Source organism: Bubalus kerabau, chromosome 10, assembly GCF_029407905.1.
Source record: "Bubalus kerabau isolate K-KA32 ecotype Philippines breed swamp buffalo chromosome 10, PCC_UOA_SB_1v2, whole genome shotgun sequence".
Lineage (NCBI taxonomy): Eukaryota > Metazoa > Chordata > Mammalia > Artiodactyla > Bovidae > Bubalus > Bubalus kerabau.
Window position 1 is genome coordinate 57,691,598 of NC_073633.1, and position 14,113 is coordinate 57,705,710.

Here is a 14,113-nt window from a genome sequence, read left to right on the forward strand (position 1 = left end):
ATCTGCAGTGATTTTGGAGCCCCAAAAAATAAAGTCTGACACTGTTTCCACTGTTTCCCCATCTATTTCCCATGAAATGATGGGACCAGATGCCATGATCTTCGTTTTCTGAATGTTGAGCTTTAAGCCAACTTTTTCACTCTCCTCTTTCACTTTCATCAAGAGGCTCTTTAGTTCTTCACTTTCTGCCATAAGGGTGGTGTCATCTGCATATCTGAGGTTATTGATATTTCTCCCTGAAGTCTTGATTCCAGCTTGTGCTTCTTCCAGCCCAGCGTTTCTCATGATGTACTCTGCATATAAGTTAAATAAGCAGGGTGACAATATACAGCCTTGACGAACTCCTTTTCCTATTTGCAACCAGTCTGTTGTTCCATGTCCAGTTCTAACTGTTGCTTCATAACCTGCATACAGATTTCTCAAGAGGCAGGTCAGGTGGTCTGGTATTCCCATCTCTTTCAGAATTTTCCACAGTTTATTGTGATCCACACAGTCAAAGGCTTTGGCATAGTCAATAAAGCAGAAATAGATGTTTTTCTGGAACCCTCTTGCTTTTTCCATGATCCAGCGGATGTTGGCAATTTGATCTCTGGTTCCTCTGCCTTTTCTAAAACCAGCTTGGACATCTGGAAGTTCACGGTTCACATATTGCTGAAGCCTGGCCTGGAGGATTTTGAGCATTACTCTACTAGCGTGTAAGATGAGTGCAATTGTGCGGTAGTTTGAGCATTCTTTGGCATTACCTTTCTTTGGGATTGGAATGAAAACTGACCTTTTCCAGTCCTGTGGCCACTGCTGAGTTTTCCAAATTTGCTGACATATTGAGTGCAGCACTTTCACAACATCATCTTTTAGGAGTTGAAATAGCTCAACTGGAATTCCATCACCTCCACTAGCTTTGTTCATAGTGATGCTTTCTAAGGCCCACTTGACTTCGCATTCCAGGATGTCTGGCTCTAGGTGAGTGATCACACCATCATGATTATCTGAGTCATGAAGATCTTTTTTGTACAGTTCTTCTGTGTATTCCTGCCACCTCTTCTTAATATCTTCTGCTTCTGTTAGGTCCATACCATTTCTGTCCTTTATTGTGCCCATCTTTGCATGAAATATTCCCTTGGTATCTCTAATTTTCTTGAAGAGATCTCTAGTCTTTCCCATTCTGTTGTTTTCCTCTATTTCTTTGCATTGATCGCTTAGGAAGGCTTTCTTATCTCTCCTTGCTATTCTTTGGAACTCTGCATTCAGATGGTTATATCTCTCCTTTTCTCCTTTGCCTTTCACTTCTCTTCTTTTCACAGCTATTTGTAAGGCCTCCCCAGACAGCCATTTTGCTTTTTTGCATGTCTTTTTCTTGGGGATGGTCTTTATCCCTGTCTCCTGTACAATGTCACGGACCTCATTCCATAGTTCATCAGGCACTCTATCAGATCTAGTCCCTTAAATCTATTTCTCACTTCCACTGTATAATCATAAGGGATTTGATTTAGGTCATACCTGAATGGTCTAATGGTTTTCCCTACTTTCTTCAAGAAGAAATAGAATAGGTATTCTTGTTGAATGTCTCTTGGAAGGGCACTGCCAGTCTGTCCAGCTTTAACGAACCCAGCATGGGGCACACACTCAGCTCGTGCTCTGCTGATGAGACAGGCTGGCCTCAGGTCATACACATGCATGCCCACCATGATTTTCAGTGCAGGTCTGAGAGCAGACCACGTCTGCTGATCCCTCCACCAACCCTGGAATTTCTGGACTTGGGGCTGTTTGGCTGCTGATAGGAACTTGCTGTCGAGGCATTTTCTCCTGTCCTTTGAAAGTTTAGAGCAGAAAGCTTTCTGGTTGATGACCTTCCTAAAGACAGAACCGCTGTAGCCATCCACAAGTTCAAAGAAGGAATGTTGAGAATGTGGGGGAAGGAGCTGCAAGCCCGAAAGGACTTACTCTCTTTGGCTCTGAGGTCCTGAGTCACACACGGCCCTCCCACAGGTCAAACCTAACAGGTAACCTCTCAGGGTCTCTTATTCCCACCAGGAGGACCCTAGCAGGGAGGCCAAAAAGATTACAGTTTCAAAAGCAACTAGTGTCAAAAGGGAGTCTTTTACCTATCTGTAAATGACAAAATTATATCCCAATAATTCTGATGCTTAAAAAAAATCAATTTATGCAAAAACTTCAAGGACTTTTTAAAATTAGAAATCCCCATTAATATCTGAGATGCTCTGTTTAGTCAGAACAGAGTCAAGGGCTTCAGGTGGCTGGGCAGGCATCACTGGGGGTGCTGAGGGGGCAGTGGGCACAGCTCTGGGCAGGAAGCAGCAGTTGCCTGTGGCGGCACAAAGGGTTTATTGAAGAAACTCCCCCGGGGGAAGCAGTGCCAGGAGAACCCGCCAGGCCTGCTGAAGGGCCCAGAGGAACAGCAGCGGGCAGCCCTGATCACTTTGGGAACTGGGGGAGGTACAGCCACCCGACAGGCACCACAGCCAGAAACGCTGCACGGAGGAGGGCGTGACAAGCAGAGCAACACTGACCTTCACTCGCTTCCCCCAGCTGACCCCCGGGGGGTGGGGGAGGGGGGAGCCCCGGGCCTGCAGGGCTCCGCCTCCAGCGGGCAGGGCAGAGCACAGCTCTGAGAGCCGAGGAGCAGCAGTGTAGGTCCCTCCACACAGAAGTGACTTCTGTTTCATATAAAAGGGCTGTAAGCCTGCTGTAGATCAAATGAGGTGATGTACACACAGCGATCGCAGGAGAACCCACCACAGTTCAGGAACGAGGAGTAAACAGCGGGTGCCTGTTCATTCTCAGTCATCAACACACTTTCCCCTTTTGCCGTTTTCTGGAAATGGGCCGTCTGGATTGCTCAGACCATCACAACAATCCGGGTACATTTAATCCTCTGTGTTCCCCCCTCACCCCCTCCCACCCAACTCCCAGCCTGGAATGCCCCAAGTTCCTCTACCTTGAGTACTTTCCAGCCATTCAGCTGGGCTGTTTCTTGGCAGACAGGGAGCCAAGATCTGGAGAAAACAAGGGAGTTGAAATAACGGGAGAGTCAAGACTCCTGTTGGGTGATATCGTTTATTAAAAGGCAAACTCGCTTTCTCCAGGAGTTCACTTACAGGAGGCAGCTGCCAAGATAATTCCCTCCATGTGACAAACCGAGGCAATCAAACCAGACCCGCAAGCAGAAACCCAACACAATAAGCCTATCGGCATCGTCGGATGACACTCAGAAGCAGGAAGAAAAATTAGAAAGGTATATGATGATTGTCTCCTCAGCACAGCATTTGGCCACAAACTTGTTTATTAAATAAAATATTTTTTCTTTTTAAACTAACTAAAGGAAATATTCTTGAGTTAGTTCTTAACAAACAGAAAAAAAAATATATGTGTACATAAAATCAAAGAACGATAGCACGTCAGAGTTGGCAAGGACCTGGAGCCCTGGTCCTCAATTCATCCCGCATAGTTTGTTGCTCTGAACACATGTCTCTCAAGGTCATCCCATCAAGGTCACTGGGCTAAGATGAGCCAGGACTTGAAGACATCTATCTCAGCTCTGAGGCTGGTGTTCCTTCCAGCTCAGCACACTGCATGCATCCGGCTCACTGCCAGCCCTGTTACAGTGCAGAAGAGCGAGTGAGTCGACACGGGTAATGTCTCACCTCTAGGGTAAAGATGCAGGACTTTCAAATGGTGAACTCTGTTCTCTTTTCACAGACAGTGTGCTTCTTGCAGACTGCCTCGTGGCTACCGGAAGGACCTGGCCAGAATGAGAGGCAGTAACTTCCTCACAAACCAAGACATAAGCTGACGCGCTCCCAAGGTTCTTGGACCCCAACCTTTTCCATCTCCAATCCGTAGGAATGAGGGGTGGAAACTGCTGGGCAGGCTTCTTGGCAAATGCCTAACGGTGGTGGAAGCAGCGGGGAACTCACAATGAGCGAGAGTCAAAGGACTGCTCCGGGTTCGTGAGCCAGTCCACCAACCACAGGCTCGCTGCGTCCCCCAGAAAATGGAGGGGCTCTGGGATGCGTCCGGAGAGGCTCTGCCTGTGTTCATCAGTGCGGCTGCTGTTTGTCACCCTCTCCCCTGACAGCGCTCCAGGAAGGTTAGGGACTGTGAGCCTCTGTATTCCCTGCTGTGTTCCCAGTGCCGGAGGCTGGGGTATCATGGATGTCCAATAAGTATTTGCTAAATGAATGAATGGTTAAAGGGACGTATGTCTCCATACTCTAAATAAGTAAGCAGAGGCAGAGACAGAGGCAGAGACAGGCTTCGCGCTTCTGCTCTGGGGGCCTCACCCACGGGGGCTGACGACACCTACCCGTGAATGGGGGTGACCACTCTGAATCCCAATGGGTTGGCTCTGTGACCTGGGGTAGGTAGGGCACTGAGATCCCCTTGCTCCCTCCTGCCCTCCAGGCACCTGTCAGGGTGTGCCGGGGCCACAGGCTTCTCACGTTCCAGGATGCGTCGAGACACTGTGAGGCAGCCGAACACTCACACGCATACAACTTGCAGGGTTCCCTCCCGGCCATGGGCCTGACCAGCTGTGACTGGCCCTGGCCGCTGGGTGCGCCTGGGGACCGCCACTGGAAGCCCGGGAGGAAGTGCCAGATCCCTGCAGGCTCCCAGTGCCTTCCTAAAATTCCATCCCAGGGACCTGGCCTAGCCCAGACCTCACCTGGTCCCAGTTACTCCTGCTTAGGTTGGCTCCTATCCCTCGTCCCAGAAGTGAGAAGGATTCTTCCGGTTTGTACAGACATTTCTCTGACTTCTGCTTCTTCTCTCCCTCTCCTGACATAAACCTGGGATCCTGCTCAACCCTCCTCTTCTCTACACATCCCCCAGCTTTCAAGAACTTCTCCTCCTCCTTCCTACCTACACCCCCACATACCTGCTCATCTCCCCTCCTTTCCTCCTTCCCCATCACCTGCCTGCACATCACCTGCCTCTTCCTCAAGTCTAAGTCTGTGATCCTGCTCCCCAAACCCCCCTAGTGCCCACCCACCACAACTGGTCCAGGGGCCCCAAGAGTATAGATTACAGACCTGCTCTGGGAAGGGGAAGGAAGGAACCAACAAGAAATGAGAGGAAGGCTCCAGCCTCCAGATACCACATCATTTGTGGAAAAACCTTACATACAAGTCTCCCCACTCTACCTGCACAAAAGAAATTGCAATTAGTGACCAGAATTGACTCAGTGTGGTTCAGAAATCATAACAAAATTCTAGATAAAATAAGCAACCAAGGACCATAGATACAAGTGACCTCAGACTTACCCTCCCCTCCTTCCTTCAGGGAGTTCTTCACTAAGACCACCTGAACTTCTTTTCTCAGGATTAACTGTCCCTCATCCCCTCAACAATTCCTTTCTCCAACTCTGAGGTCCAGAGTGGTCTTTATTCTACCTTCTCCTTCTTGCCTCTGGCTCCATAATATTTAAAAATCTAGTAGCTTTGTATTTTTAAAAATAATACTCAATAGACACATGTGAACTTTACAAACAAGCCACCCCATAAGGCCTCTGCAACATTCCAAAATGGAACAGCAGCAGTCTAGGAGAAGGTCTGATTTAAAATATGTACAGTCTACACATCATCCCCTCCCCCGCACCAGGGCTAATGCATAGGAACCAGCCTTTGGACCCTTTCTCTTGACAGGGGGATGTGGGGGAGGAGCAGCAATGCAGATGGCGCAGCAGACAGCTGTGCAGAGAGGGGCTCCATCCTGCCAAGTGGCCGCAGGCATCGCAACACATACCCCGCAAGAGCTGCTGCCCAAGCCACCAGAGCTGTGCTACCATAGAGATCCTAGGAGGACGTGACGTCAAGAGGAGATGCCTGGTCTGCAAAGAGGAGGCGATGGCGCTCCCTCTCACGCCTCCCACTGCAGCCCCTGGAAGTGGGCTCAGATCTGGCTGACGACGGTGCTGTCCTTGGGGAAGGTGTAGCTCAGTGGCGCCTCATAGAGGCTCCCCCCATCCGTGCTGAGGTCGTCGTCGTCGTCCACATCATCCAGCACTTTGCTTGGCAGCTTCTTAAGTCTGTAAAACAACAGGGGGCATGTTTCTGGCCCTGGACTGAGGCTCACTTCAGATCTAGAGGTGAAGGGGTTCAAGGTGCCTGTATCTCCACCCCAGTGGGTGGCACATGAGCATGTACAGCAACAGGGAGCAAACTGCCTGCCTGGTAGCACGGGAGGCTGTTGCTGACGGAGAGCTGGGCAGGGCTGGGTCAAGGTCAGTAGTCCTGATTTTCCCTCCTGCCTCAAGCTCCCACGTGGCTTGGCAGGGTCCTGCTGTAAATCCCATCTTAATGTGAAATTTTATCATCCTGTGCACCACGGTTGGTTTGCATTAATTTTTTTAATACTGCATTTTGATTAAGATATTTGGTGCCTCCTTATATATTGCCTCCTAATGCCAACCTGGGGCTGGATTCTCGATAGACATGCCGTGTTTACAGGATTCTCAACAGGCTCTTCTGTGCATTTATGAGAGAAGTGCCTGGGCAGCTGGCAAGAAGCCTCCGGTCACCATCAGCCTCCAGGAAAAGCCCAGCTTTATGAACAAGGATGAAGATAAACTCACCCCTCACTCCAATGCCCTAAGCTGTGACCCTGAGGCAAGGAAAGCAATGTTCCCCCACCCCCATTAATCCCATATCTTTCTGCTGTGCCCAGGGAGCTTGAGAGAGCAGCTCTTTCCAGAAACCAGGCGTGGGATATCCTAGTTCTCCTGAGAACAGGAACCCACAACTTCATCTCCTTTCTCCCTAACCCAGGCAACCTAAGGGCTGGCCCAGGAACTTCTCCTCTCTACAGGGTGGTGTGAGCCGGTCTGACCTGCTCTGAGCCTCAGTTTCCCCTTTCGGACGACAAGGATAATACCTGCCCTGCTGACACTGGGCAGTGTGTCATAGGGATGACACTGCCCAGATGACATCACATCACTGCCCAGATGACACCACACGAGGCTGACACATGTGATACCTGCTGAGCACATGGGGTGAATGGAGTAGATACAGCCACTGTCATGTCTAGGACGGGACGACCCCAAAGTGGCCACGGTGGCTAGAGGCCACAGGAGCGGCTCTGAAAGCATCGTGCTCCCCTCAAGCATCGGGGCTGCCACAGCCCCTGGGGGCATCTACACACTTGCCCACCTTAAGTCCTTCTTCATGGAGTTGAGCTGGCCCTGCAGCTGCTCATTCACGTCCATCTGCTCCTCCAGCTCCCTCTGCAGCTTCTTCTTAGAACTTTCCAGCCTGTCGATTTCCTCCTCGGCCTCCTCTACTTGTCGCTTCATTGCCTTCAAGCGCAAGCTCAACTGTGGGAGTGGGGTTGCGGGGCAGAGTGGGGGGAAGGGCAGGCTGTGAGCTGGTGGGTCGCCCAGTGCAGCAAGAAAAGGCCAGTGGTCCAGACTCCTTCTCTTCAAGCAACAAGATATGGCAAAGTGGGAAACAGGCCTCATGCGAAAGTGGAGGTAAGACTCTAAGACAGAAAATCCCACTTTTTCAAAGCCAAGTTCAAGGTCTGAAGTTTGCTGAAGTGGGCTCCAAAGGCCCCATTCCATGCCATAAGGGGCGGAGTGGAAAGAGAAGACTCAGTCCACTCAACTTCGCAGCTTGTCCATCCTCCGAGCCCTCCCCTCCATCTGGCTTCCCCAGCCCACACTAAATCTCAAAAGAACTTGCAGAGGGTCCCCTACCTGGTCCTTCTGATCAGTCAGCGACAGGTGTTCATCGTCCACCTGCATCACCAGCTCCTTCACCTTCCGCTCCAGCCGGCGGTTGCTCAGTTGGAGGCTGGCCCGGTCCCTGGAAGGGCAGAACAGAAGACAGTCTCGTCCCAGTCCCACAGGCAGCCAGCCCCGGGCTGCCTGGTAGACGTGGGCTTGGGGTCAGGGAAACACACAGCTGTACAGGAGGAAAGTGCTGCTCAATGGACAGATGAGGAAACGGGCTCTGAGAAGGGGAGTGACTTTGCCTGAGGCTGCAGAGCCTGAGAGAGGCTTAGCTGGGGTCAGACCTGCCCTGAGTTCTCCCAGTACCAGACTTCACTTGGTAAGGCAGAGATTCACAGACTGCCAGGCTGTCAATGTTTGGGGTTTTCTGCCCTGACCCAGTCCCTAAAGTCTTACTGAAAATGGATACTGTAAAGTGCTCTCCACACACATACACACAGAGACACACACAACTTCTAGGAAGGTGAGGGGCCATTAGTAAGAATTGAGGAGCTGGCCCTTGGGCCGTGGTCCAAGGACAAGCTGCAGATAATCATGGGGCAGGAAAGGATATGGTCATTCCCGTGGCCCTCCCACCCATGTGTCCATCTCTGACAGATGACCACTTGGCCTCTGCTTGAATACACCCAGCCCCTAGAGCACAGTCAGGCCCCTCTCATCTAATTCAGCTCAAACTCATTAACTTATGAGGCAGCCTGCCCTATCTAAGGCGTGGAGAAAGGAACAACTAAGAGTTGAGCAGTGGGGCTCCCAAGTCTTAGTCTTCCTGCAACAATATCCTTCCAGGCTACCTTCCTCAAATTACTTACTTGGTGGGGCTCAATTTTCTCATCTACAAAACGGAAACTATTTTCCAGCACGGTTGTATTTGCCCGGCCTTCCTCATAGGCTTAGGAAGATGGGCAGAGATACAGGGGTAAAAGCACCCCGTAACGTGATGCCCAGTGCCCAGCAGGGCCTTTGCTCCAGGGCTGGAGCCGGCTTACCTCTCCTCACTCTCCAGACGGTCCTCCAGCTCTGCAATCCTGGCCTCCATCTGCACCACCAGGCCCTCTTTGCTGGACCTGTAGGAACCTTCCAGGTGGATAATCCGGCTCTTTAAGTCCTTGTTCTGGAATCAGACAGGGAGACCATGAGGGGCTGTGTCTACCACACCCTCTGTGCGGAGCACAGGGCGGGCCAGTGTGTGGTCAGTGACTGGGGTAAGCCTGCTTTCCATCTTCAGATGGGTGGCACTGGGAGACCTGGGCATGTTTCCAGGAAAAACATTTGCACTCGTGTCCTGACAAGCTGAAAGAAGGGGTTCTATCAAATTCCTTATATGCCTGAGTGAAATCTCTGACATATCCTAAGACTCCTGGATAACAGACAAATGATCCTGACCTTGGCCTTTTATAAACCTATTGGTGTGGGACAAGAGAAATAGGCTCCTTCAGAAATATCATATGTCATATTCAGTAAAGAACTTACATGAATGGCATGTTAAAGATACAATGAGTCATGTAAGATTTGTTACCAACACGTGCATTGGACGTGGTTTTTGTTTTCTGGACAAAAAACAAAAGGACACTGGTTTTTGTTTTTTGGCTTTTAAAATTTATTTGGCTGCGACAGGTCTTAGTTTAGTTGCAACACGCAGGATCTTTGATCTTTAGTTGTGGCATGCAAACTCTTAGTTCCAGCATACACGATCCAGTTCCCTAACCAGGGATCGAACCAGGGGCCCTTGCATTGGGAGTGAGGCATCTTAGTCACTGGACTGCCAGGGAAGTCTCAACACTTTATTTTTCTCTTTTCATTTGATTTAGCCTTCTTTAGCATCTAGAAAACAACACTTGTAATTCTACTTCTCTGCAGCTTCTAAACTTACAAGCACATTTAAAATTATTGGGAATAACCCCTCTGGAAAGAGGCCTTAGAAAAACCTCTACCTCTCAGATGAGTTATGCTCCAGAGTTCTTGGGCGTGCTGTGCAAAGAAGGCTCAACCACGGGGCTCTAGTTCAAAGCCACGAGGAGCATCAGGGGGCTCATGGGGCCAGCTGCCCTCACCTGTCTCTCCAGAGAAATCTTGTCACACTCCAAGTCTTGCTTCATGGCTCGCTCCTGAAGGAGCTCGTTCCGCATCTGCTCCATCTACACCACAGAGACCAAAAACCCAGAGGTCAGCAGGGTGGTTCCTATAGCCTTTGTGCTGAAATGGTTCCCAGGTATGAATTCCAAAAACTAGGTCAGCTCTTTTTCATGACAGGGGCACCCTGTCTTCTCCTCTTGAATACTGGAGCTGTTTCTTAGATATTCTTGAGTTCTCAATGATTGCAATGACAATGATACAAATAACAATAATAGTTACAGTTAACTCTGCCATTATGGGTTGAATTGTGTCCCCGCCAAAAAAGATATATTAAAGTCCTAACCCCAAGAATCTCAGATGCGACCTTAAAAGTACGATCTTCACAGAAATAATCAAGTTAAAAACTGAGGTCATTAGGGTGACGTCTAATCAAGTATAACCCACGTCCTTGTTAAAAGGGGAAATTTGAATGCAGAGACAGACATGCACAGAGGTAAGACAGAGACACAGGGAGAATGCCATGTGAAGTTGGAGGATTGGAGTGAGGCGTCTACAAGTCAAGGAGCACCAAAGATCATCAGCAAACTACCAGAAGAAAGGAAGCGCTCACCTACAGGTCCAGAGGGAATATGGCCTCAGACTTCTGGCTTCTAGAACTTGAGAAAACACATTTTGGTTGCTCCAGGCCACCTACTTTATGGTACTTGGTTACGGCAGCCCTTCAGAGCTGCTACCCCTGCTCGGCACTCCAAGCACACTTATCCTATGATATGCCCGCCACAACCCTACGATGTACATACTAGCATCTCTGCTCAGGACTCCAGGGCTTGGAGAAGCTAACCAACTTGGATGGTGACCCATGGCCCCAGCTTGCCCAGGACTGAGGATATGCTCAGGACATGTGACTTTGAATACTAAAACTGGGGGAATCCCAGGCAAACTGGGGCAAGTCAGTCACCCAGCTTGCCAGGGATCAACACAACCAGTAATGGGGAGCCAGGATTGCCCTGAGCTCCTGACTGCTGCATTACAAGTTCAAGCTTCGGCAGAGGCTTCCATAGCCAGCATGTCTCAGACACTGCAAGATTCCTCCCTTCTTATGCCAGGATCAGAGGTCAGCAAGAACACTCCAGGTGCCCTGGCAAAGGCTAGGCCTTCCCTAGGATTTCTCCTATATTAATAGGAAATGAACCTCGCTGAGCAGCATCTGGAAAGAAATCCCATTGCCTGCCTGTGGGTATCTCCATGCCTCACCCGCAGAATGCCTTCAGCAACGGTGAAAAATGCTCTTCAGAAGCAGAGGCCCCACATCCTTTTCCCAGGACCATCCAGCAGAGGGCGGAATGGAAAAGCCCAGAGAGCTAAGAAAGTGAGCCAGGAAAATAAAACTGTCTGTTCCTTCTTTGCCTTTAGGTTCAAGGCAAAGAAGAAAAGGAAAGATAAACCCAATTGAATGAAGAGTTCCAAAGAACAGCAAGGAGAGATAAGAAAGCCTTCCTCAGTGATCAATGCAAAGAAATAAAGGAAAACAATAGAATGGGAAAGACTAGAGATCTCTTCAAGAAAATCAGAAATACAAAGGGAACACTTCATGCAAAGATGGGCACAATAAAGGAAAGAAATGGTATGGACCTATCTAGAAGCAGAAGACATTAAAAAGAGGTGGCAAGAATACACAGAAGAACTATACAAAAAAGATCTTCATGACCCAGATAATCACCATGGTGTGATCACTCGCCTAGAGCCAGACATCCTGGAATGGGAAGTTAAGTGGTCCTTAGGAAGCATCACTACAAACAAAGCTAGTGGAGGTGATGGAATTCCAGTTGAGTTATTTCAAATCTTAAAGATGATGCTGTTAAAGTGCAGCACTCAATATGCCAGCAAATTTGGAAAACTCAGCAGTGGCCACAGGACCAGAAAATGTCAGTTTTCATTCCAATCCCAAAGAAGGGCAATGCCAAAGAATGTTCAAATTACTGCACAATTGTACTCATCTCACATGCTAGCAAAGTAATGCTCAAAATCCTCCAAGCCAGGCTTCAACAGTACATGAACCGTGAACTTCCAGATGTTCAAGCTGGATTTAGAAAAGGCAGAGGAACCAAAGATCAAATTGGTAATATCTACTGGATCATCAAAAAAGCAAGAGGGTTCCAGAAAAACATCTACTCTGCTTTATTGACTACACCAAAACCTTTGACTGTGTAGATCACAACAAACTGTGGAAAATTCTTCAAATCTGGGAGTATCAGACCACCTGACCTGCCTCCTGAGAAATCTGTATGCAAGTCAAGAAGCAACAGTTAAAAATAGACATGAAACAACAGACTGGTTCCATATCAGGAAAGGAGTACATGAAGGCTGTACTATCACTCTGCTTATTTAACTTATATTCAGAGTACATCATGCAAAATGCCAGGCTGGATGAAGCACAAGGTGGAATCAAGATTGCCAGGAGAAATATCAGATATGCAGATGACACCAGCCTTATGGCAGAAAGTGAAGAACTAAAGAGCCTCTTGATGAGGGTGAAAGAGGAGAGTGAAAAAGATGGCTTAAAACTCAACATTTAGAAAACTAAGATCATGACATCTGGTCCCATCATTTCATGGCAAATAGATGGGGAAACAATGGAAACAGTGACAGACTTTATTTTTTCAGGCTCCAAAATCACTGCAGATGGTGATTGCAGCCATGAAATTAAAAGACACTTGCTCCTTGCAAGAAAAGCTATGACCAACCTAGACAGCATATTAAAAAGTAGAGACATTACTTTGCCAACAAAGATCCGTCTAGTTAAAGCTATGGTTTTTCCAGTGGTCATGTATGGATGTGAGAGTTGGGCTGACTATAAAGAAAGCTGAGCACTGAAGAATTGATGCTTTTGAAGTGTGGTGCTGGAGAAGACTCTTCAGAGTTTGCATTTTTTGACTGGCAGGCTTCTAAGTCACAGGGGTTTAGAACTTTACAGCAGAGAACACAGAGCACTCCACTGCCATCATCCACGTAACAGAAGTAGCAGGGCAAGAACCCAGGCGGCGCCTACTCACAGCCTACTACCCCACCTGCTCAGGCTCTCTGGACTAATGCAGTGAAAAGGCTTCAAGCGGACTTAGGGTTTAGATACTGCTTTCATACAAAACCAAGGCCCCGGCACTTGTTCTCCTTAGGGCATCCTCAAATGCAGTGGGGGAAAAAATGCCAGCCACGCACAGGTCAGCAGTCAGTGCACGTAGACACCTCCGTCAGACCCACGACCCCTGCCTGGCCCCAGGGCACTGGGGAATCACATGCTGTGGAGAACACTGGAGACTCCTGTCATTGCTCTCTGAGCACCACGTCCGCAGGTAACAGATGCAGCCTCATAGCACCCCCGCCCCCCAGCAAGGCTGTGAACCAGCCAACACCGCCGCGGAGGTCGTCAGCACGGCTGGGCCACGAGACCGCGATGTGCCTCCTAGGGGAACCTGTTCTGTTCACGCCCGCTGGGCAGAGGCCAGGACCTCAGTGAGGACACGGTTAAACTTTGACTGCAATGGGAAGTGGTTACACAGACAGGCTGCAGTGGCCCAGCTTCTCTCCTGGCTCTGCATCCACCTACATGTGACCTTGGTCGTCTCACCTCTGGGATGTGGACTCCACATTTCTAACCACGGAAACTGAACAAGATGGCCTGTAAGGCCCTTGGAGCTGGCCTTTGCTATTGAAAGCATGTTTGGGGCCCCCACCCCACTGTGGGGTGCTGGGTGGCTCAGGCCGCACCTCCAACCTCTGGCTCCAGAAGCCAGCCCATCTCTCCAGACCTTTGGGAGTGTCCCCAGAAAAGACTCACTCTATCAAGGTGAGAGGGAAGGTGTGTCTGTGAACACATACGGTTGGGAGCTGGTGGAGGGGTGGTCTTGGAATGATGGGGAGGGTCCATCTGCTCATTCAGGCTGGATATCATGACAAAAAGACAGTCCCTGACTTCACAGGAGGATGTTACAACCCCCATTTCCCAGGTGGGAGGTTCAGGACTGGTGGGAGCAGTTTTGGGTTAAAAGCCTGTAGGACCAGGTCCCTCAGTGAAGGACAAAATCTAGGAGGAGGAAGAGTTCAGGGGGTAGGGTGGGGTCCTTTGGAGCCTCAAAGGAAGAAACACCTCGTGTGGTGTGAGGTAGAAAAGCACCGAGGAGCATTGAAAGATTGCCGAGGGGTCCACAGCACGGGCCCAGGCTGGGCTTCAGGACAAACGCTACAACTTCAAGCAGCAGCCACTGGCCAAAGTCTTGCTGCCTCAGTGCTACTAAC

At 49.4% G+C, this 14,113-nt stretch overlaps 1 protein-coding gene across 7 annotated transcripts in view; it reads right to left on the reverse strand.

Moving 5' to 3' along the window:
* Positions 1-3,056: 3,056 nt before the first annotated feature.
* The window catches only part of CGNL1 (cingulin like 1), a 169,612-nt gene continuing 158,555 nt past the window's right edge, over positions 3,057-14,113 (reverse strand). For all 7 annotated transcript variants that reach the window (XM_055537840.1, XM_055537835.1, XM_055537837.1 and 4 more), the window contains 5 exons: positions 9,799-9,882; positions 8,734-8,858; positions 7,712-7,820; positions 7,167-7,330; positions 3,057-6,046 (listed from right to left, as the gene is read on the reverse strand). In XM_055537840.1, coding sequence (XP_055393815.1) covers positions 5,911-6,046; positions 7,167-7,330; positions 7,712-7,820; positions 8,734-8,858; positions 9,799-9,882 — 618 coding nt within the window. In that variant the 3' untranslated portion in view covers positions 3,057-5,910. The remainder of the gene's footprint in view (positions 6,047-7,166; positions 7,331-7,711; positions 7,821-8,733; positions 8,859-9,798; positions 9,883-14,113) is intronic.